Here is a 24,664-nt window from a genome sequence, read left to right as displayed (position 1 = left end):
ATGGAGAAGGCTTCGGAGTAACTGCTGAGGAAAAGTCTGGAGCTGGAGTCCCCAAAACAGTTCTATGTTGAGTTTAACACTGACTGGCAACTCCTGTGATGCTGTCGGTGCCAAAATATATCAGTCTCTGCCGTTCCTTTGGATTCATCAGTTGCGTGTAGCGTAGGGAGCCTGTTGCACGGGAAACAGCTTGCTCTCCATATCGTACCACCCGGCTTGTGTATCACTTAGACAGCTAGGACACAATATGCATGGTTAACCCCAACCATTGGAGAGCCTCAATGGTTACCAGAAGTTAGAGAAATGTCTCTCGATAAGTCATTTGGCCTGCGATGCTGTGCTGGTCTATACGATGTCCTCCTATTGTGTAGCATTCATCGTTGTATGGCTTCTTTAACTACTCTAAACTACTTGATTCTGCCTGTACCCTGGTAAGACATTCCAGGTACCGACCACTCCTTATTAAAAAAAACTTGCCCCCTCACATCACCATTAAACAACCCCCAACTAACCCTAAAGCATGTCCTCTGCTGTTTAACAATTCTACTCTGGGGTACAGGTTCCAACTATCTACTCTCTCTATGACTCTCATAACTACAAACGCCTCGCAGGCCTCCATCAGCCTCTGACTCTCCAAAGAGAACAACCCAAGTTTGTCCAACCTATCCTTTTAGTTCAGGCCCCGTAATCCAGGAAGCATCCTGGTAAACCTCTTCTGTGCCCTTTACCATAGACATGACATCTTCCTGTAATGGAGGTGACCAAAAATGCACAAAATACTTCAGGTGCAGTGTGGCTAAAGTATTATACAAAAATACACAAAATACTCCAAGTGGAGTGTGGCTGAAGTTTTATACAGGCTGCATACAATACTCCAAGAGGAGTGCGACTTAAGATTTATACAAAAATGTACAAAATACTCCAGGTTCGTGAGACTGAAGTTTTATACAGGCTGCACACAATGCTCCAAGTGGAGTGTGGCTAATGTTTTATTCAAAAATGCACAAAATACTCCAGGTGGAGTGTGACTGAAGTTTTTACTCTTAAACTCAACAGCCCTACCATGTCAATCATCTTCTTTACCCATTATCCACTTGTGTAGACACTTTCAGTGAACGATGGACCTGGACCGCATGATCCCTCTGGACCTCCATGTTACTAAGGGTGCTGGGGCATATTCTGGAGACATGGAATTTAGCAAATAATCATTACAATAGCAACCCTAGTCTTCAGATCTGAACTTGGATTGTAGATTGAGGTAAAAATGCAGCTCAGAACAATGGTCTTCCTGGAGCTGCAGACTGAGATTGATTGCAAACCAGGAAACACCCTATTGACCTGAGATGTCTGCACATGCATGAGTGCAGTTTAGAGAGACCGGTGATTAACATTCATTTTGGGTGTCTGGAGTGTTGGTGAGAAGATCTAGGTGTTTGGAAATTATATGTAATTCAAAGAAAGCATTATGAATGCATTGCAACTATAGTAATGGTCCTGCTGATACTTTTGATCTTTAGCATATAAAAATGTGATGTAATATTAGCTCAGGGAGCCCCTCTCCAGAGTGACTCCAAATGTTATCAGCTTGTGTGTGCCAAGTAAAGGCTGTCATACTACCAGCTGCCAATCTCTCTTCAGATATATAAAGTGTAAAAGAGAGGCGACAGGGGATATCGGACTGCTGGAAAACGATGCTGGAGAGGTAGTAATGGGGGAAAAGCAAATAGCAGACAAACTGAATAACTATTTTGCATCAGTGTTCACTGTGAAAGACACTGGCAGTATGGTGGAAGTTCCAGGTGACGGGGCATGAAGTGTGTGAAGTTATCATTACTAGGGAGAAAGTACTTTGGGAAATTGAAAGTTCTGAAGGTAGATAAGTCATCTGGACCAGTTGGTGTACACCCCAGGGTTGTGAAAGAGGAGGCTGAAGAGATTGCTGAGGGATTAGTAATGATCCTTCAAGAATCACTAGATTCTGAAATGGTTTCAGAAGACTGAAAAGTTGCAAATGTCACACCACTCTTCAAGAAGGGAAGGAGGCAGAAGAAAGGAAACTATAGGCCAGTTAGTCTGACCTCAGTGGTTGGGAAGATGTTGGAGTCGATTGTTAAGGATGTGGTTTTGGGGTACTTGGAGGCACATGAAGAAATAGGCTGCAGTCAGTATGGTTTCCATCCAAGGGGTCAGTATGGACATGGTGGAGGATTACAAATAACTGGGGATATGAATGGACAATAAACTGGACTGGTCAAAGAACACTGAGGCTGTCTACAAGAAGGGTCAGAGCCGTCTCTATTTCCTGAGGAGACTGAGGTCCTTTAACATCTGCCGGACAATGCTGAGGATGTTCTACGAGTCTGTGGTGGCCAGTGCTATCATGTTTGCTGTTGTGTGCTGGGGCAGCAGGCTGAGGGTAGCAGACACCAACAGAATCAACAAACTCATTCGTAAGGCCAGTGATGTTGTGGGGGTGGAACTGGACTCTCTGACGGTGGTGTCTGAAAAGAGGATGCTGTCCAAGTTGCATGTCATCTTGGACAATGACTCCCATCCACTCCATAATGTACTGGTTAGGCACAGGAGTACATTCAGCCAGAGACTCATTCCACCGAGATGTAACACTGAGCGTCATAGGAAGTCATTCCTATCTGTAGCCATCAAACTTTACAACTCCTCCCTCGGAGTGTAAGACACCCTGTGCCAATAGGCTGGTCCTGGACTTATTTCCACTTGGCATGATTAACTTATTATTTAATTATTTATGGTTTTATATTGCTATATTTCTTCACTATTCTTGGTTGGTGTGGCTGTAACGAAACCCAATTTCCCTCAGGATCAATAAAGTATGTTTGTCTGTCTGTCTGTTTCCTCCCTCAAGGGAAAATCTTGCCTGACAAATCTGTTGGAACCACAAAGTATACTGCAGAATGCTGTGGTTAAATAACCCGTACAAATAAGCTGGATGAACTCAGCAGTTCGGGCAGCATCGTCAGGACTCAGGAGGGTCTCGGCCCGAAACGTTGAGGGCTCCTTTCAACGGATGCTGCCCGACCTGCTGAGTTCATCCAGCTTATTTGTACGTGTAAATCTGTTGGAATTCTTTGAACAAATAACAAGCAGGATAGATAAAGGAGAATCGTTTGATGTTGTGTACTTGGATTTTCAAAAGGCCCTTGACAAGGTGGCACACCTGAGGATCCATAACAAGCTACGAGCCCATTGGTATTACAAGAAAGATTCGGGCATGGATAAAGCAGAGATTGACTGGCAGATGGCAAAAAGTGTGAATAAAGAGCGCCTTTTCTGGTTGGTTGCTGGTGACTTGTGGTGTTCCACAGGGGTCTGTGTTGGGACTGATTCTTTTTACATTATATGTGAATATTTTGGATGATGGAATTGATGGGCTTGTGGCAAAGTTTGCAAATGATATGAAGATAGGTGGATGGGCAGGTGGTTTTGAGGAAGTAGAGTGGCTACAGAAGGTCTTAGATTAGGAGAATGGGCAAAAATGCAGATTGAATACAGTGTTGGGAAGTCTATGATCATGCACTTTGATTGAAGAAATGAAAGGGCTGATTATTTTCTAAATGAGAGAAAATACAAAAATCTAAGGTGCAAAGGGGCTTGGGAGTTTTGTGCAGGATTCGCTAAAGGTTTATTTGCAGGTTGAGTCTGCGGTGAGGAAGGCAAATGCAATGTTTTGGATTCATTTCAAGAGGACTAGGGTATAAAAGCAAGGATGTAATATTGAGACTTTATAAAGTACTGGTGAAGTCTCACTTGGAGTATTGTGAGTAGGTTTGGGTCCCTTATCTTAGAAAGGATGTGAAGAAACTGGAGAGGGTTCAAAGAATATTCACAAAAATGCTGGTTTGATCCTGTCCAACCCACTCTCCACACGGTTCTTGCTTTTTAACAGTTAGCTGGTTACAGCATTTAGCGGTGAAATCACTGCTTCTTATTAAGGCACATTCAGACAATTAAAATGTTCTCAAAACTACAACTCCAAATCTGGGTGAAGCACAACAAACCGTTGATGTTAGACACTAAAATAGATCATGTGCATCATTACCTTTCAGCTGGTTTAAGGACAATAAAACCAAGGATCTTCCTAAACCAGGTCTTCTGCAGATCTGGCGGCCGATCATTTAGCGGAGATTCATCCTCCCAGACCAGTTTGATTAAGTCATATTCTGGCTCCCAAAATGGCTCATCAAATTCAAGGAAGATTTTATTAATTGTTCCAAAACCCATTTTCTGAATGGAATTGGTTTTGCCGGGAGGAAGTGGGGGGTAGAAGAAAGCTTTGTAATGTTCCTTGAGGAAACCTGGAAAACAATTAGTGTGATCTTCAATAAGCAGTTAACCCCAAAACTCAAAGTTCAGAAAGTTCAAAGTAAATTTATTATCAAAGTACATGTCACCATATACAACCCTGAGATTAGTTCTCTTGCAGACATTCACAGTGAAAGACCCCACCCTTGGGCTATTTTTGTGTTTGATGGACTCAATCAGAGTGAACTAACTGTGAGTCAAACCCAAGAACCAAAACTACACAGGCCCATGAATTAAACGTTATCTTAAACTGTCAGCTTCCAAGATGACCACAACATTGCCTTGGGATTTGAAGGCTTGTATGACTCAATGATCTGTAGAGGTACCTTGGCTAGAGGCAGGTCCATGTGCTTTGGCACTGGGCATGGTCACCCATGCCAAACAGGTCAAAGGGCAGAGGCAGACTAAGAGTGCTCCAGCGGTCCTTCAGGTTTGGGAGTTCAAACCAGGTTAACAAACCTGACCGGTCAAAAAAAATATTACCAATACAGCAATGAAGGATCTTTCTATATCTGTGTGCGATGCTACGTCAAGGACAGATAGAGAACTAGAAGCTTTATTGCTGCCCTACAAACCAGTGGTGTAACAGACAGTAAGTTGTAAAGTCAGGCTCAGATTTAGGTTCATTTATCACATGGAAACACACAGTGAAGTGTGTCGTTTGTGTTAACAGCCTACACACCCATCGATGTGCTGGGACAGCCCGTAAGCGTCACCACACATCCCAGCACCAACATCATACGCCCACAATGTTCAGCATAAACATTGCTGGGCTCCCCCAGCAACTTGAGCTGACTTGTGAAAGGTTAACAGGATTTTAAAAGTGTAGGATTTCATGCAGTTCATTATCGCAAGAAATGTAAGGACTAGTGAGATGTGTTTGATTATTGAAACATTATAGAAGCCAAAGCTACGGCTTCATTTTTTGACTGGTACAAACAATTGCTTCCACTGGAAACCTAGAACATTTGTATGGGTGAATATTATGTAAGAGCATTTTGACATCCAACATAAAACTCTGGACATTGTCAGTTTTACTTTTCCATATTGGTATTACACGGGCGTCACAGTAGCACAGTGGTTAAGCGTGATGCTATTACACCTTGGGGTGCTCCAGGGTTCAGAGTCTCCAGTGTCGCTTGTCAGGAGTTTACCATCCTCTCTGTGAACAGTGTGGGTGTCCTCCACTGCTCCAGTTTCCTCTCACAATCCACAGACGTAGTGTTAGTAGGTTATTTGGCCATTGTAAATTGTCCTGTGATTAGGCCAGGATCAAATAGATAGATAGATAGATAGATACTTTATTCATCCCCATGAGGAAATTCAACTTTTTTCCAATGTCCCATACACTTGTTGTAGCAAAACTAATTACATACAATACTTAACTCAGTAAAGAATATGATATGCATCTAAATCACTATCTCAAAAAGCATTAATAATAGCTTTTAAAAAGTTCTTTAGTCCTGGCGGTAGAATTGTAAAGCCTAATGGCATTGGGGAGTATTGACCTCTTCCAATCGGTGGGTTGCTAGGCGATGCAGCTTGTTGGGCTGGAAAGGCAGGCGGCAGGGAATGAGAGAGTGAGAGATGGAGTGAGGGAGTGATTCATTCATGACTATTAAGTTTTTGAGTTGCAGATTTTCATTTTTAGACTTGTACTAATTATTCTGGGCAAACTACTAAAGAATCGTGCCTGTGAAAGCTGATTTCCTCACACAAAATCTGTTCATTTATGTTTGTGAGGGACAAAATGAATCTCAAATGGTACATTACCTAAAGGGACAGTGACTATAACATGATCTGCTGGTATACTTTCGCCGTCTTCGCACTCCACTACAACCGGGTCAGACTGTTTCAGAGCTGCTGGTGTTTCAAAGGAGCCATTCCAATGGATGCATTTAACTGGCTTGTTGAATGACACTAAGTTCTTTGGCAGGGGTTTCATCATTTCATCAATGAGGCTGTTAAATCCCCTGAAAAAAATCAATAAAATATTAATTGTAATCAAGATCATCATACCAAAGTAAAACTTTAAGCTTGATCAATGATTTTGTCAAATAATTTTCATTTACTGTCATTTGTTAGAACATGGGACATTATAGTAGAGTACAGGCCCTTTGGCCCAAAATGTTGTACTGACTTTTTAACCTACTCTGAAATCAATCTTCCCCTTCCCTCGCTCATGGCCCTCCATTTTATCACCCACGTACCAATCTAAGAGTTCTTAAATGTCCCTTATGTATCTGCCTCCACCACTACCCCTGGCAGTGTGTCCCACGTACCCAACACACATTATGTAAAAAAAAACACCTATCTGACATTCCCCCTTATACTTTCCTCCAATCACCTTAAATTTATGTCCCCTTATGTTAGCCATTTCTGCCTTGGGAAAAAGTTCTATACTTCATTAGGGGTTTGAAGAGATTTGGCAGATCAACAAAAACACTCAAAAACTTCTACAGATGTGCCATGGAGAGCATTCTGACAGGCTGCATCACTGTCTGGTATAGAGGGGCTACTGCACAGGACTGAAAGAAGCTGCAGAAGGTTGTACATCTATTCAGCTCCATCTTGGGCACTAGCCTACAAAGTACCCAGGGCATCTTCAGGGACTCCTGTCTCAGAAAGTCAACATCCATTAGTAAGGACCTCCAGCACCCAGGGCATGCCCTTTTCCCACTGTTACCATCAGGCAGGAGGTACAGAAGTCTGAAGGCACACACTCATTGATCCAGGAACAGCTTCTTCCCCTCTGCCATCCAATTGCCAAATGGAAATTGAACCCTTGGACACTACCTCACTTTTTAAATATATATTATTTCTGTTTTTGCACGGTTTTTAATCTCCAATATACATAAACTGTAATTTATTTATTTCTTCCTTCTATATTATGTATTGCATTGAACTGCTGCTGCTAAGTTAACAAATTTCATGACACATACCGGTGATAATAAACCTGATTCAGATTCTGAAGTCCCTGGCTGTCCACTCTCATCATCTTGTACACCTCTATCAGCTTCCTTCTCTCCAAGAGAAAAGCCCGAGTTCACTCGACTTAGCTTCATAATACATGCCCTCTAGTCCAGGCAGCATCCTGGTAAATCTCCTCTGCATCCTCTCTAAAGTTTCTACATCCTTCCTATAATCAGCACCTAAATGATTATTATGGAGAATTAATTAATAATTAAGACAATACATTTAAGTTGAATTATAAATAAACCCATGTGAATTATAATATTATTCCAGACACCATGCAATAATATAGGTCTGCAGCCAATTAGAAAATAGCAAAATTAATTTATGTGAGGCTCCACCTCTTTGTGTACCTCCAAACCTCCAGTTTGGTAAAGAAGTTCTGCTGTGTCATTAGCATTAAAATTATACCCACCACACAACAGCTGATGCTCAATCCCTCGGGAGGGTGTATGCACTGTGGACGATCATAATTAAATCAGTTGTAGCAATAGCAGAGAATGGGGTCTTTAAGAGTTCTTGAGGACCCTAAGACTCCAGATGTTGAGCTAATGATTTGCTTTGGAAAAATATGTTATCTTTTGAGTCACTTATTAATTTTTAAATTCTTCTTGGCTGCAGTGCGTAAGGGTTGGCGATCAGGCAAAAATCACTCCTTTTTATAGGCTTGGAAAATGGGTAAAGTAATATTAATTACATAACTGCCCATTTCTGGTGTGTCTGACAAGAAATGATAAAGTGACATGTGAGTCTTGGAATGAACAACTCTTTCAGGTAGCATGCAAGGCGTGAAATTACAGTAGCACAGTGATTGTGCCCAGCACATAAGGAGTGCAGTGATAGTGACAGTGAATGGGGGGATGAAGGGGGTGGTGAGGGACTGTGGAGAGGAGTGTGTCAGTGTAGGGATGAGGTGTGGAGTGATAGTGACAGTGAATGGGGGATGAAGGGGGTGGTGAGGGACTGTGGAGAGGAGTGTGTCAGTGTAGGGATGAGGTGTGGAGTGTCAGTGTGAAGTGACAGTGAATGGGGGGATGAAGGGGGTGGTGAGGGACTGTGGGGAGGAGTATGTCAGTGTAGGGATGAGGTGTGGAGTGTCAGTGTGAAATGACAGTGAATGGGGGGATGAAGGGGGTGGTGAGGGACTGTGGAGAGGAGTGTGTCAGTGTAGGGATGAGGTGTGGAGTGATAGTGACAGTGAATGGGGGATGAAGGGGGTGGTGAGGGACTGTGGAGAGGAGTGTGTCAGTGTAGGGATGAGGTGTGGAGTGTCAGTGTGAAGTGACAGTGAATGGGGGGATGAAGGGGGTGGTGAGGGACTGTGGGGAGGAGTATGTCAGTGTAGGGATGAGGTGTGGAGTGTCAGTGTGAAATGACAGTGAATGGGGGATGAAGGGGTGGTGAGGGACTGTGGAGAGGAGTGTGTCAGTGTAGGGATGAAGTGTGGAGTGACAGTAAATGGGGGATGAAGGGGATGGTGAGGGACTGTGGAGAGGAGTGTGTCAGTGTAGGGATGAGGTGTGGAGTGTCAGTGTGAAGTGACAGTGAATGGGGGGATGAAGGGGGTGGTGAGGGACAGTGGAGAGGAGTGTGTCAGTGTAGGGATGAGGTGTGGAGTGTCAGTGACAGTAAATGGGGGATGAAGGGGTGGTGAGGGACTGTGGAGAGGAGTGTGTCAGTGTAGGGATGAGGTGTGGAGTGTCAGTGTGGAGTGACAGTGAATGGGGATGAAGGGGGTGGTGAGGGACTGTGGAGAGGAGTGTGTCAGTGTAGGGATGAGGTGTGGAGTGATAGTGACAGTGAATGGGGGGATGAAGGAGGTGGTGAGGGTGTGTGGAGAGGAGTGTGTCAGTGTAGAGATGAGGTGTGGAGTGACAGTGTGAAGTGACATTGAATGGGGGGATGAAGGGGATGGTGAGGGTGTGTGGAGAGGAGTGTGTCAGTGTAGGGATGAGGTGTGGAGTGTCAGTGTGGAGTGACGGTGAATGGGGGGATGAAGGGGATGGTGAGGGTGTGTGGAGAGGAGTGTGTCAGTGTAGGGATGAGGTGTGGAGTGTCAGTGTGGAGTGACGGTGAATGGGGGGATGAAGGGGATGGTGAGGGTGTGTGGAGAGGAGTGTGTCAGTGTAGGGATGAGGTGTGGAGTGTCAGTGTGGAGTGACGGTGAATGGGGGGATGAAGGGGGTGGTGAGGGTCTGTGGAGAGGAGTGTGTCAATGTAGGGATGAGGTGTGGAGTGATAGTGACAGTGAATGGGGGATGAAGGGGTGGTGAGGGTCTGTGGAGAGGAGTGTGTCAGTGTAGGGATGAGGTGTGGAGTGACAGTGAATGGGGGGATGAAGGGGGTGGTGAGGGACTGTGGAGAGGAGTGTGTCAGTGTAGGGATGAGGTGTGGAGTGACAGTGAATGGGGGGATGAAGGGGTGATGAGGGACTGTGGAGAGGAGTGTGTCAGTGTAGGGATGAGGTGTGGAGTGTCAGTGACAGTAAATGGGGGGATGAAGGGGGTGGTGAGGGACTGTGGAGAGGAGTGTGTCAGTGTAGGGATGAGGTGTGGAGTGATAGTGACAGTGAACGGGGGGATGAAGGGGGTGGTGAGGGACTGGAGAGGAGTGTGTCAGTGTAGGGATGAGGTGTGGAGTGTCAGTGTGGAGTGACAGTGAATGGGGGGATGAAGGGGGTGGTGAGGGACTGTGGAGAGGAGTGTGTCCGTGTAGGGATGAGGTGTGGAGTGTCAGTGTGGAGTGACAGTGAATGGGGGATGAAGGGGTGGTGAGGGTGTGTGGAAGGGAGTGTGTCAGTGTAGGGATGAGGTGTGGAGTGACAGTGAATGGGGGGATGAAGGGGTGATGAGGGACTGTGGAAAGGAGTGTGTCAGTGTAGGGATGAGGTGTGGAGTGTCAGTGACAGTAAATGGGGGGATGAAGGGGGTGGTGAGGGACTGTGGAGAGGAGTGTGTCAGTGTAGGGATGAGGTGTGGAGTGATAGTGACAGTGAACGGGGGGATGAAGGGGGTGGTGAGGGACTGGAGAGGAGTGTGTCAGTGTAGGGATGAGGTGTGGAGTGTCAGTGTGGAGTGACAGTGAATGGGGGGATGAAGGGGGTGGTGAGGGACTGTGGAGAGGAGTGTGTCCGTGTAGGGATGAGGTGTGGAGTGTCAGTGTGGAGTGACAGTGAATGGGGGATGAAGGGGTGGTGAGGGTGTGTGGAAGGGAGTGTGTCAGTGTAGGGATGAGGTGTGGAGTGTCAGTGACAGTAAATGGGGGGATGAAGGGGGTGGTGAGGGACTGTGGAGAGGAGTGTGTCAGTGTAGGGATGAGGTGTGGAGTGATAGTGACAGTGAACGGGGGGATGAAGGGGGTGGTGAGGGACTGGAGAGGAGTGTGTCAGTGTAGGGATGAGGTGTGGAGTGTCAGTGTGGAGTGACAGTGAATGGGGGGATGAAGGGGGTGGTGAGGGACTGTGGAGAGGAGTGTGTCCGTGTAGGGATGAGGTGTGGAGTGTCAGTGTGGAGTGACAGTGAATGGGGGATGAAGGAGTGGTGAGGGTGTGTGGAAGGGAGTGTGTCAGTGTAGGGATGAGGTGTGGAGTGTCAGTGACAGTAAATGGGGGGAGGATGAAGGGTCTGGAGAGGTTGTCGAACAGCACTATTGAAATAATGTACATGAAGGAAAAACAACCTCCAGAACTTAAACTTAAAGCTTTAGGTCTGCATAAAAATAACACAAACCTTGGAAAAGTGCAGTCAATCCCAGGCAGCATCATGTATTCACCATACGGCTGTAGTGCCAACAGATCCAAACTGTCAGTGCCTGCCACGCAACATACCAGTTTAAATTCCACATTCAGCAGGGCCAGTTTAAGACTGCACAGTTCCTCATTGTCTTTCCAACTCTCTGCACACTGAGCTATTTCACACTTGAGAAATTCGCCCAGACTCTGGACAGGTTCTTTCTTTGATTGGAAGAATTCTCTGCTTTTCAGGCACAGCGTTGAATATAGATCTTCCATGGAAGCTGCTATCTCTGGGTCTATTCTCTTCCCAGAGCTGGTGTAACAGGTTGTCACGGCCGGCAGGTGAGTGTCTAGTTGTACTGCCTGGTTCTCCTCGGACATTGCTGTTTCATCCAGAAGACCGTATTGGCCAGCTAACTGAAATACAGCGTTCCGCTTCGAGGGGCCGTGGATCCACTGTGCTCCAATTTCAACCAAACCTTTTGCAGAAAGAAATTTGCACAGAAGCATTTTCATTATAATGGAAATTGCAGAGGGCACAGTCTCAGAATAGAGGGACATCCATTTAGAACAGAGATGAGGAGAAATTTCTTCAGAGGGTGGTGAATCTGTGGAATTCATTGTCATAGGCTCCAGTGGAGACCAAGTTGTTGAGTATATTTAAGGTAGAGGTTTATATATCCTTTATTAGTCAGGGCGGCACAGGGAGAAGGCAGGAGAATGGGATTGAAAGGGATAATCATTCATCTATGATGGGACAGCGGAGCAAAATTGATGAGCCAAATAGCCCAATTCTGCTCCGTTACCTTATGGTCTTATGATATGTTATCTGTTCAGTCTTGTCAGTAGATGTTTTAATAAGTTATAGATAATTGAAACAGGCTCTTCTGCCCAACTTTTCTAGGCTGACTGTGTTGCCCAGTGAGCACATGCCATCTGACTGCACTTGGCCCACAGCCCTCTAAACCTCTGCTATCCATGTACTGATCCAGAATGTTTCCTTTCATCAGCCATAGTGATGTCCTAGAAACAAAACATAACCAATTGCTGTATTTTCCTATAATTCTGATCCAGAAGGTGGCTATTTGACCATAAGACCATAAAATATAGGAGCAGAATTAGGCCAGAATCATGGGAGATCCTTTTTCTCTTTTTTCTTATTTGGTCCATTGAGTCTCTGCCAGCTCTGGATCTGTTCCATGTCTCCACTCTTCCCATGGTTTGGTCAATTATTTTCCCTCAAGAGTCGACCCAGTTCCATTTTAAACACTGATTGATTCTACTTCCACCAGCTTGCAAACATCAAATCCTGTATCAGATTGTATGCTAAAGGTTTTCCTTACACTCCTCTTGTATGTTTGTCTTCGTTTCATATTATTTCTGCCCCTTTAATTGAACTGTTCTTTAATGGGAGAACGGCTTCCTTCAATTTACTCCATTTCACTTAGTCCTGATCTTTCACAAACAAGGATGTGCATGTATGCCTGATTTTAATTTTATTTATTCATGGGATCATAAGACCATATGTCCATAAGAATTAGGAGCAGAATTGGGCCATTTGGCGCATTGTCTCTACTCAGCCATTTCATCATGGCTGATCTAAATTTCCTCTCAGCCCATCTCTTTCAAACATTGTTAATGGGCCTCTTCAACCACCACTTCTGGCAAACAAGGGTTCTATTCCTGCTGCTGTTTGTAAGGAGTTTGTACGTTCTCCCCTTGACTGTGTGGGTTTCCTCCGGGTGCTCCGGTTTCCTCCCACATTCCAAAGACGTGCTAGTTACCAGGCTGTGGGCATGTGATACTGGCACCAGAAACACGGTGACACTTGAGGGCTGCCACCAGCATATTCTCGACTGTGTTGGCTGTTGATGCAAATGACACATTTCACTCTATATTTAAGATAAAGCCAATCTTTATCTTTTAGTTGATGAATCTTCAGTTACTTTTTTAGAAGATGTCAATGCAGACTGTTCTATTGGCAATGTACACACAACCTTGGCCTTGTAGTTTCTCTCATTATTGTGTACTCATGAATTTCTCATCCTTTTTAAGAAATAGGAAAGCAAAACAACAGCCCCTTCCCCTAAGAAAACAGGCTTCCAACAAGGAAGTACCTTGCAGTACATGCCAAAGCTGTAATGAAGTACTTCACAGGGCACCACATAACGCAATGGTTAGCCTGACATGATTACAGCTCAGTGTTTTGGAGTTCATCATCGGCAACAGCACCACCAACATCACCCACCCACCGTCACCCACTCACTATCACCACACCACCCACCCACCATCACTTGTCGTTAGACTGCATATCACCTCCTCCGACCCCTGTCTCAGGCAGCAGCACGATCTGCACCAAGTCCAGCTCCTTCAGATTCTCCACGAACAAGCAACTCTGCTCCTCAAGGCTGCCCAGACATTCAATATAATTCTGGTTCATCTACGTTGGCCTCAGCTTGCCTTCTGTTTCAGTCCCTCATAACCCTCAATTCTTTGATCTTCCAAATATTTACCTGCCTCCTCCTTAAATAAATCCATTGATCCAGCCGCCACCACTCTCCAAGACAGAGAATTCCAGAGACTCACCATCCTCTGAGAAGAAATTTTGGTGACCTCTCTTTGTAGTGATTGGATGTTATTCTCTTGTTTTGTGACTCTCTCACTAGTGGAAACAACTCAATGTTCAGATGCAGGAATTTGGCCCAAAATATCAACAATTCCTCCCAGTTGCTGCTCCACATGCTGAGTTCTTCCAGCAGATTGTTTGATGCTCCAGATTCCAGCATCTGCACTCTGTTGCATCTTCATCTCAACATCTACCCTGTCAAGCCCCCTTAGGATAATATTTGCATGAATAACATTGGGCATTGGAAAGCACAACAAGTTTGATGCTGAACCCTGAGTGCTGCTTGTGTATTCATACTGGTTTAACCAATGATCAATTGATCAATGATTTTGATGATGGTATAGATGTCTTTGTTGCCAAGTTTGCAGATGATACAAAGATTGATGGAGGGGCAGGTAGTGTAGAGGAAATGGGTAGGATGCAGAAGGACTTATACAGATTAAGAGAATGGGCAAGAAAGTAGCAAATGAAATATAATGTTGGAAAATGCAGGGTCATGCACTTTGGAGGAAGAAATAAATGAGCAGACTGTTTTCTAATTGGGAAGAAAATCCAAAAATCTGAGATGCAAAGGGATGCAAGTCTTTGTGCAGAAGAACCTAAAGGTTAACTTGCTGGAAGAGTTGGTGGTGAAGAAGACAAATGCAATGTTAGCATTCATTTCAAGAGGTCTAGAATACAAGAGCAGGGATGTGGTGCTGAGGCTTTATAAGGCACTGGTAAGGCCTCACCTTGAGTATTCTGAACAGTATTGGGCTCCTCATCTAAGAAAAGATGTGTTGGCATTGAAGAGATTTCAGAGGTTCACAAGGTTGTTTCTGGGAATGAAAGGGTTATCATACGAGGAATGTTTGATAGCTCTGGGTTTGTACTCACTGGAATTTAGAAGGGGGGGGGGGGGGATCTCACTGAAACCTTTCGAATGTTGAAAGGCCCTGACAGAGTAGATGTGGAAAAGATGTTTCCCATGCTGGGGAAGTCTAGGACAAGAGGGCACAGTCTCAGGATAGAGGAGTGTACTTTCAAAACAGAGATGCGGTGAAATTTCTCTAGACAAAGGGTGGTGAATTTGTGGAATTTGTTGCCACATGCAGCTGTGGAGGCCAGGGCACTGGGTGCATTTAAGGCAGAGATTGATAGGCTCTTGATTGGACATGGCATCATAGATTACAGGGAGAAGGCTGGGATCTGGGGCTGAGGGGGAAAAAAAAGATCAGTCATGATTGAATGGTGAAGCAGATTCAATGGGCCTAATTCTTCTCCTAGGTCTTATGGTGTATTATTGTCACATGTATGGGTGGTGGGGTGGAGATTCGTCTCTATAAAAGGAAACGTAATGTGTAACTTAGCCCGCCCAATCAGGGTCACGTGAAGCCATGGGAGCAGGTGGTGGATGCTCATATGAGCAGCTGGTGCATATCACGAGTCCTGGTTATGTGACCACAGATGTCAGACAATCTCTGACGAGTATTGAGAATGACTGGGGACACCCGTCTTGTAAAGACATTGCCCAGAAGGCAATGGCAAAGCACTTCTAAAGAAAAAATTGCCAAGAACAATCAAGTTCATGTGACCATTATCACTCAGATCATCCAGACACGGCACATAATGATGATGATGGTTGTCACATGTACTAAGACATCGCGTATTGTTCATACAGTTAAGACCATTACACAGCTTATTGAGATGGAATAATGTAAAACACTAACAAGGCAGAAGAAAGTCTAATAGATAATGAAAAGTAAAAGATTAAACCAAGATCAAAACAATATAGATTGAGATCAAGAGTCCATTTATACAAGATTCACTCGAAGGCAATTTAAAAAATTTCCAGTGTAACAATCATCAAGTCACGTGCATGCTATCATTCAGAAAGCACACCAGTGCTTCCACTTCCTCAGAAAGCTAAGGAAACTTCCAATGATCCCATGACTCATCAATTTTTACAAATGAATTCTTTACAAATACATCTCAGCTTGGTGTGAGCCCTGAACACCGCCCGGTCTATCACACAAATGAGACACCCCTCTACTGTCTGTCTACACTTCCCACTGCCTTAGGAAAGTAGCCAGCGCAGGAACTCTCCTCCCACCACAAGCATTCTCTCTTCTCCCCACTCCCATTGGGCAGAAGTACAAAAACTTCAGATCATGTTCCACCAGGTTGTGGTGAACTACATATACCTGTCTGGACACGCCCCTCTGCTGACTGCTCCTGTGGCTCCTTCCACAGACCCCTGTATAAAGGCACTTGGAGGCACTGCTCCCCCCTCAGTCTCTAGGATGTTGTGTGGTAGTCTCTTGCTGCTAATCGTGGTCTCTTGCAGCTAATAAAAGCCGATCGTTCGCCTCCCGTCTCCGAGAGTTATTGATGGTGCATCAATTTTATTAGCTGCAATTTTAAAACATGAAGAGCATTTTACGACCAGATAAATTGGACATTGATCCTCAATCTCCCGAAGCAGCCATTGCCTTTGATCTCTGGCTTGCATGCTTCCAATCACACCTGGAAGAGATTCGCGTGACTGAGCCTGCTATCATACGCAGAGTTCTCCTCTCCAGAGTCAGTCCGTGGGTATACTCCCTAATCAGGGACCTGACGACCTACCAAGGGGCACTGGACGCCCTCAAAAGACAGTACCTGCGGCCGGTGAACACCGTCTATGCAAGACATTGTTTAGCGACACGGCGGCAGCGGGCCGGAGAGTCGAGCGTTGAGTTTGTCCAGGCCCTACAGACCCTCGTGCGGGCCTGCGACTGCAGGGGACTGGTGGCAGAACAGCATGCGGAGCTCCTGGTACGAGTCGCCTTCATTACGGGGATCAGGTCAGTGTACGTGCGCCAGCGGCTGCTGGAAAACGCCGATCTTACCTTACAGTCGGCGATCGAGCTGGCCGACACGCTGGAGGCTGCTCTGCACAACGCTGATGCTGTCCAGCTGCGCGATCTCCCGCCGGTCCCATGGACGCTGCAGACCCCGCCACCCGCTGGCGAATCGACCACAGCTGCTGCCACTCGCGAGTCCATGAACTCCCCGCAACCCTCCGACGAATCGACCACGGCTGCTGCCAGTCGCAAGTCCGCGCAGTGTTACTTCTGCGGACTCGAAAAGCACCCCCGAAAATGCTGCCCGGCCCGAGAAGCTACCTGCTCCAACTGCAGAAAGAAGGGCCACTTCGCCAAGGCCTGTAAGTCTAAAGCATGAGCAGGGTCGAGCAGCGCCGTGTGCGAGGCATGGAGGTCGCCATCTTGGTCACCGCCATCTTGCCTGCCCGCCTCATGCTAGGCATGGGGGCGGCCATCTTTGTCAGCGCCACCTCGCCCCACCTCTGACCCACGGGTGCTTACCGGGCACCAAGACGACGATTCAACTCTGGCCTCCGTAACCCTCGACCAAAGCGCTCCACACCAGCTTGCAAGGTCAATGATGGACATCCTGGTGGAGGGGCACAGGACTAGCTGCCTGTTTGACACGGGCAGCACTGAGAGTTTTATTCACCCGGACACAGTGCAACGCTGCGGACCCGTGACACAGCCGGTAAGCCAGAGGGTCACCATGGCTTCTGGATCGCATTCCACAGACATCCGGGGGGGTTGTGTAGCGACATTGGTGGTGCAGGGCACAGAATATCGGAACTTTGCGTTACTGGTCATGCCTCAATTGTGTGCCCCTGTGCTATTGGGGCTCGACTTCCAGAGCCACCTGAAAAATGTGACAATGGAGTATGACGGGCCCCTCCCACCAATCGCTGTCAGAAATCCTCAGTTCTGTGGGGCTTCGTCATATACCCCGCTACTGACCACACACACACACCGACCCACACATCCCACCCAACACCATGCCAACAGCTGCGCTACTGACTCCACTTACAGCCTCTCCACCCTCAAGATCCCTCCCCCACTGCTGTTCGCCAACCTGACCCCGACTGTAAACCTGTGGCAACTAAAAGCAGGCGGTACAGCGCGGGGGACAGGGCCTTCATTAAGTCGGAGGTGCAGCGGCTGCTCAGGGAGGGGATCATCAAGCCAAGCACAAGTCCTTGGAGGGCCCAGGTGATTGTTGTTCGGACAGGGCAGAAAAATAAGATGGTCGTGGACTATAGCCAGACCATCAATAGGTTCACGCAGCTTGACGCGTACCCCCTACCCCGCATCGCGGATATGGTCAATCAGATAGCTCAGTACAAGGTGTACTCGACCATAGACCTGAAATCCACTTACCATCAGCTCCCCATCCACCCGGAGGACCGCCCCTACACCGCCTTCGAGGCGGGCGGCAGGCTCTATCACTTCCTGCGCGTCCCCTTCAGTGTCACGAATGGTGTCTCTGTCTTCCAGAGGGAAATGGACCGGATGGTGGACCAGTGCCAACTGAAGGCCACGTTCCCATATCTGGATAACATCACCATCTGCGGTCACGACTGGCAGGATCACAACACCAACCTCCAATGATTTTTCCAAGCAGCCAAAGCTCTTAACCTTACCTATAACAGGGACAAGTGTGTGTTCAGAACCACCCGGCTCGCTATCCTTGGGTGTGTCGTGGAGAACGGAGTCATTGGCCCTGACCCCGACTGTATGCGCCCCCTGTTGGAACTCCGTCTTCCCACCACCCTCAGAGCCCTCAAAAGGTGCTTGGGCTTCTTTTCCTATTACGCCCAATGCGTCCCTCACTACGCAGACAAGGCCCGCCCCCTGGTCAGGTCTACCACATTTCCCCTCTCAGCCAAGGCCCGCGCAGCCTTCAGCTGCATTAAAGGGGACATTGCCAAAGCAACGATGCATGCGGTGGACGAGACCATTCCCTTCCAAGTAGAGAGTGACGCCTCCGACTTCGCGCTGGCTGCTACCCTCAATCAGGCAGGAAGGCCAGTAGCATTCTTCTCTCGTACCCTTCAAGCCCTGAAATTCGGCACTCCACAGTGGAGAAAGAAGCCCAGGCCATAGTGGAAGCTATTAGGCACTGGAGGCACTATCTCGCCGGCAAAAGGTTCACCTTGCTGACCGACCAACGCTCAGTTGCATTCATGTTTAGCAACCAACAGCGGGGCAAAATCAAAAATGATAAAATTTTGCAGTGGAGAATGGAACTCTCCACCTACAACTATGATATCCTGTACCAGCCTGGAAGGCTCAATGAGCCCCCTGATGCCCTATCCCGGGGAGCATGTGCCAGCGCGCAGCTCAACCAGCTATACACCCTCCATGCAGATCTTTGCCACCCAGGAGTCACCCGATTTTACTTCGTGAAAGCCCGGAACCTGCCTTACTCCCTTGAGGACATCAGAATGATGATCAGGGACTGCCAAGTCTGCGCTGAGTGCAAACCGCACTTCTACCGTCCTGAAAAGGCACAACTTATCAAGGCCACCCACCCCTTTGAGCGACTGATTGTGGACTTTAAGGGCCCCCTTCCCTCCACCGACCACAATGTCTACTTTCTCAACATAATCGACGAGTACTCGCGGTTCCCCTTTGCCATCCCCTGCCCCAATACCACTGCCACGTCCGTCATAAAAGCCCTGCGCCAGCTCTTCACTCTGTTCGGATATCCCTGCTATATCCACAGTGATAGAGGGTCCTCCTTTATGAGTGACGAGCTGCGCCAGTACCTGCTGGCTAGGGGTATTGCTACTAGTGGGACCACAAGTTATAATCCCCGGGGAAATGGACAGGTGGAGAGGGAGAATGCCACTGAGTGGAAGGCCACACTCCTAGCCCTTAAGTCAAAGGGATTGCCGGTCTCTCGCTGGCAGGAGGTCCTCCCCGAGGCACTCCACTCCATCCGCTCTCTGTTATGCACGTCCACCAATGTCACCCCTCATGAGCGCCTCTTTTCTTTTCCCAGGAAGTCTGCCACTGGGACCTCCCTACCAGCTTGGCTGACGTCCCCAGGGCTAGTGCTGCTCCGGAAACATGCGAGGAGCAATAAATACTCCCCAATGGTCGAGAGGGTTCACCTACTTCATGCGAACCCCCAGTATGCCTACGTGGTCTTACCTGATGGGCAGGAGGACACGGTCTCCGTCCGCGACCTGACGCCCGCAGGAGCAGCAGACCGCTACCCCGAACACTCCACGATGACTATGAACCCCGTACCCACCGAGGGTATATACCCACGAGACACCGCGCACACCAAGCCCTACACAGACTCCTCACGACACTCCCATACTGGGCGCCTCGCACACGCATGAGGGATTACTGACGCCTAACGGGCTGACACCTCAAGTCAGGCTGGAGCCAGCACAACCACCGTCACTGATGCAATCACCACCGGTGCTACGTAGTTCGCAGCAACAGATTCGACTGCCTGATAGACTTAATCTGTAAATATACTTGTAAGGAACTTCGCCCCATGGGGACTCTCTTTTAAAACAAAGGGGGGGTGAATGTGGTGAACTATGTATACCTGTCTGGACACGCCCCCCCGCTGACTGCTCCTGTGGCTCCTCCCACTGACCCCTGTATAAAGGCGATTGGAGGCACTGCTCCCCCCTCAGTCTCCAGGATGTTGTGTGGTGGTCTCTTGCAGCTAATAAAAGCCTATCGTTCGCCTCCCGTCTCCGAGAGTTATTGATGGTGCATCACAGGTCAAGGACTATTTCCATTCTGTTATAACTCTGGATCTCCCAATCTCCCATGTTGCACCTTACTTATCTGTTTGCACTGCCCTTTCTCTGAAACTGAGGTACTACATCGTACCACCCTGATATACGAGGCAACAGTGTATGGGGACAAATGGGAGAGAAGGACGATGGGCTGAATGACCTGTGTCACAAAATGAAGACAGTCACCCTGCACTGAAAACCCCGCCCCCCCTCCCACCGGCCCTTTGCTCATTGGCCGCTGTCGCCCTATTCCGGGCTTGGCTGGCATGCTGTTTGGCCGCCGCTCTGTCCATCACCGCGCCGTTCTCACCGAAGCCGCGGCTCCAAATGCGGCCGCCGCACCGCTCCCTTGCCTCGACGATGCGCACCCGGCCGAAGCCGTGCTCCATCAGCCGCTGCGCTGCCGCTATCCCCGCGATTCCGCAGCCCACGATGACGATGTTGCAGTCCCGGCCCGGTCCGAGGTGACCATCAGCGGTAGCCATTCCGCTCGCTCCCGGGGCTCGGCTTTGCGCCGCCTCTGCCAGTCGATTCTGCGCAGTGGCTGCGCCGGTCGCGGATGCCTGCAAAGATGGAGCACTTCAAAGTTCAAAGTAGATTTATTACTAAATTACATACCTGTCACCATATATTGGCTTACGTGCATATGAAATAAAATCATAAAATAATAACCATAACAGTCATTGAAAGGGCGCACCAACTTGGGAGTTCAACCAGTGTGCAAAAGACAACAAACGATGCAAAAAGAATGAATAACTAACTAACGAATTAAATATCGAGAAGACGAGTTCAGGAGACCTTGAAAGAACGTCCATAGGTTGTGGGAACATTTCAGAGATGGGCCAAGCAAAGTTATCCTCTCTGGTTCAGCAGCCCAATGGTTGAGGGGTAATAACTGTTCATGAACCTGGTGGTGTGAGTCTTGAGGCTCCTGTACTTGTAGTTTGTGTGACCTGTAGTTTCTTTCTACTTCTAACATTTATTACCTATGCATGTGTAATGTAACTGTGACACTGTAACTTCCTCTGGGATTAATGAAGTAGCTATCTTTACTGAAGGCTCTGAATGCAAGACAGCAAGGAACAATGGGCAGCTAAATACAATGACCAGGTGGTGAGTTTATTACATACCCACACGGCGGATAGAAAATTCCTCCACTTTGCATGTTGAAAATGGATAAGGTGGTCTGGTCCCTGTTCAAAAACCACCAAGAGATGTTAAAACTCACCCTGCATCAAATTATAAACTGAAAATCTTTACACAAAATTCTGTATTTAATATTGGGATTATACAGGGGAACTATCAATCTCTCTTAGCCCAGATATCGCTGGTAATGTTATTCCTCCTTAGATGCTTTTCTTAAAGAGTTCTGCGGTAGCACACTGCCTTCCAGCAGAAACACTCAGATGATCAGTCAGTATCTGCAGAGGGAGTAGCAGATGGGTCATCTCCAGTTATGTTTCTAACCTTGTACTGGGATTGGAGCAGACAGTTTGAGGGAGGGCTAACTAATTAGGAAGGAATTTAGGATCATAAATTGGGAAGAGATGTACTCAGGGAAATACACAATGGAAATGTGAAGGTTGTTAGGGAGAATTTGTGTGGGGTTCTGGTTCCCTTTGATTCAGGGAAAGGATGGTAGGGTGGAAGAACCATCATTGAGAAGAGAAGTAGAACATTTAGTGAAAAGAAGAAAGAAGCGCAGTTAAGGTTTAGGAAGCAGAGTTCAGACAGGGCTCTTGAAAGTTACAAGGTAGTCTGGAAGGAGCTTAAGAATGCAGATGGGAGAGCTAGAAGGGGGCATGAGAAGGCCTTGATGAGTAGGATTAAAGACAACCCTAAGGTGGATGACTAGAGTGAGAGTAGAACTGAGGATAAAAGAGGAAACGTAAAAACCTTCCTCTAATATCCCCCTTGAACTTCCCTCCCCTTACCTTAAAGCCATGTCCTCTTGTACTGAGCAGTGGTGCCCTGGGGAAGAGGCGCTGGCTGTCCACTCTGTCTATTCCTCTTAATATCTTGTACACCTCTATCATGTCTCCTCTCATCCTCCTTCTCTCCAAAGAGTAAAGCCCTAGCTCCCTTAATCTCTGATCATAATCCATACTCTCTAAACCAGGCAGCATCCTGGTAAATCTCCTCTGTACCCTTTCCAATGCTTCCACATCCTTCCTATACTGAGGCGACCAGAACTGGACACAGTACTCCAAATGTGGCCTAACTAGAGTTTCATAGAGCTGCATCATTTCATCGCGTCTCTTAAACGCTATCCCTTGACTTATGAAAGCTAACACCCCATAAGCTTTCTTAACTACCCTATCTACCTGTGAGGCAACTTTCAGGGATCTGTGGACATGTACCCCCAGATCTCTCTGCTCCTCCACACTACCAAGAATCCTGCCATTTACTTTGTACTCTGCCTTGGAGTTTGTCCCTCCAAAGTGTACCACCTCACACTTCTCTGGGTTGAACTCCATCTGCCACTTCTCAGCCCACTTCTGCATCCTATCAATGTCTCTCTGCAATCTTTGACAATCCTCTACACCAACCTTTGTGTCGTCTGCAAACTTGCCAACCCACCCTTCTACCCCCACATCCAGGTCATTAATAAAAATCACAAAAAGTAGAGGTCCCAGAACAGATCCTTGTGGGACACCACTAGTCACAACCCTCCAATCTGAATGTACTCCCTCTACCACAACCCTCTGCCTTCTGCAGGCAAGCCATTTCTGAATCCACCTGGCCAAACTTCCCTGGATCCCATGCCTTCTGACTTTCTGAATAAGCCTACCGTATGGAACCTTGTCAAATGCCTTACTAAAATCCATGTAGATCACATCCACTGCACTACCCTCATCTATATGCCTGGTCACCTCCTCAAAGAACTCTATCAGGCTTGTTAGGCACGATCTGCCCTTCACAAAGCCATGCTGACTGTCCTTGATCAGACCATGATTCTCTAAATGCCCATAGATCCTATCTCTAAGAATCTTTTCCAACAGCTTTCCCACCACAGGCGTAAGGCTCACTGGTCTGTAATTACCTGGACTATCCTTACTACCTTTTTTGAACAAGGGGACACATTCGCCTCCCTCCAATCCTCCGGTACCATTCCCGTGGACAACGAGGACATAAAGATCCTAGTCAGAGGATAAGCAGAGTCTGATTAGGGATAGTCAGCATGGTACTGTTAACTCTTTTTCTCATCCCACAGATGCTGCCTGACCTACTGAGTATCTTCAACATGCTCTGTTCTATTCCAGTTTTCCAATAGTTTGCATTTGTAATATCCAGGCATCTTGTGCATTCATCTGGATTCATGAGTAAGAGGCAGCAGAGAATTCACATCTGGGCCAGGGGTGTCTTACAGGGAACACAATCTGCTGTCCTTACTGACTCTGGCTCATTTATTGTGTACAGTTCTGGTCACCGAATTATAGGAAAGATGTCAACAAAATAGAGAGAGTGCAGAGAAGATTTACTAGAATGTTACCTGGGTTTCAGCACCTAAGTTACAGGGAAAGGCTGAACAAGTTAGGTCTTTATTCTTTGGAGCGCAGAAGGTTGAGGGGGGACTTGATTGTGGTATTTAAAATTATGAGGGGGATAGATGGAGTTGACGTGGGTAGGCTTTTTCCATTCAGAGTAGGGGAGATTCAAACAAGAGGACATGAGTTGAGAGTTAGGGGGCAAAAGTTTAAGGGTAACACGAGGGGAAATTTCTTTACTCAGAGAGTGGTAGCTGTGTGGAATGAGCTTCCAGTAGAAGTGGTAGAGGCAGGGTCGGTATTGTCATTTAAAGTAAAATTGGATAGGTATACGGACAGGAAAGGAATGGAGGATTATGGGCTGAGTGCGGGCCAGTGGGACTAGGTGAGTGTAAGCGTTGGCATGGACTAGAAGGGCCGAAATGGCCTGTTTCCGTGCTGTAATTGTTATATGGTTATATGTGTGATCTCAGAGTCGCTGCTTCAACACACAATATGCTGGAGGAACTCAGCAGGGAAACCAATAGAGAAGATACCAGGTGGAGACCCTGCATCAGAACTGCACGGGAAGCAGAGAGATAGCAGGTATAAAGCGGTGGGGAGAAGGGAGTTTTAGAATCAAAGGAACTACTGACACACAATAACTCCTCTCAGTTTGCATGTGGCATTCATTCACTGCCCAATACTCTGTGCTGCTACTAAAATTTCTGTTGTTTCGTTTCATTTATTTGGTAACAGGCCCTTCCGGTCCAGTCATCCCACCTCGTCCATGTGACTAATTAACCTAATAACCTTTGGAATGTGGGAGGAAACCTGTGCTCCATGCAGTCACAGGGAGAACGAGCAAATATTTTACAGGCAGCAGTGGGAATTGAACCCTGTTCACTGGTGCTGTGAAA

The 24,664-nt window shown here is 47.1% G+C and overlaps 1 protein-coding gene across 2 annotated transcripts in view; it reads right to left on the bottom strand.

Annotated features, from left to right (window-relative positions):
• LOC140714404 (peroxisomal N(1)-acetyl-spermine/spermidine oxidase-like) overlaps positions 1-20,848 on the bottom strand; it is a 28,441-nt gene extending 7,593 nt beyond the window's left edge. Inside the window, exons 1-4 of one of the 2 annotated variants that reach the window (XM_073025673.1) lie at positions 20,588-20,848; positions 11,040-11,523; positions 6,112-6,311; positions 4,076-4,331 (exon numbers count right to left, since the gene is read on the bottom strand). In XM_073025673.1, the coding sequence (XP_072881774.1) occupies positions 4,076-4,331; positions 6,112-6,311; positions 11,040-11,523; positions 20,588-20,762 (1,115 nt within the window). In that variant the 5' untranslated portion in view covers positions 20,763-20,848. The remainder of the gene's footprint in view (positions 1-4,075; positions 4,332-6,111; positions 6,312-11,039; positions 11,524-20,587) is intronic. The other variant, XM_073025672.1, reaches the window with a different exon arrangement.
• Positions 20,849-24,664: the final 3,816 nt, after the last annotated feature.

The sequence above is a fragment of the Hemitrygon akajei genome, chromosome 21 (genome assembly GCF_048418815.1).
Source record: "Hemitrygon akajei chromosome 21, sHemAka1.3, whole genome shotgun sequence".
NCBI classification, from domain to species: Eukaryota; Metazoa; Chordata; class Chondrichthyes; order Myliobatiformes; family Dasyatidae; genus Hemitrygon; species Hemitrygon akajei.
Note: the sequence above shows the minus strand (reverse complement) of the source record. Positions and strands in the feature narration are given on the sequence as shown.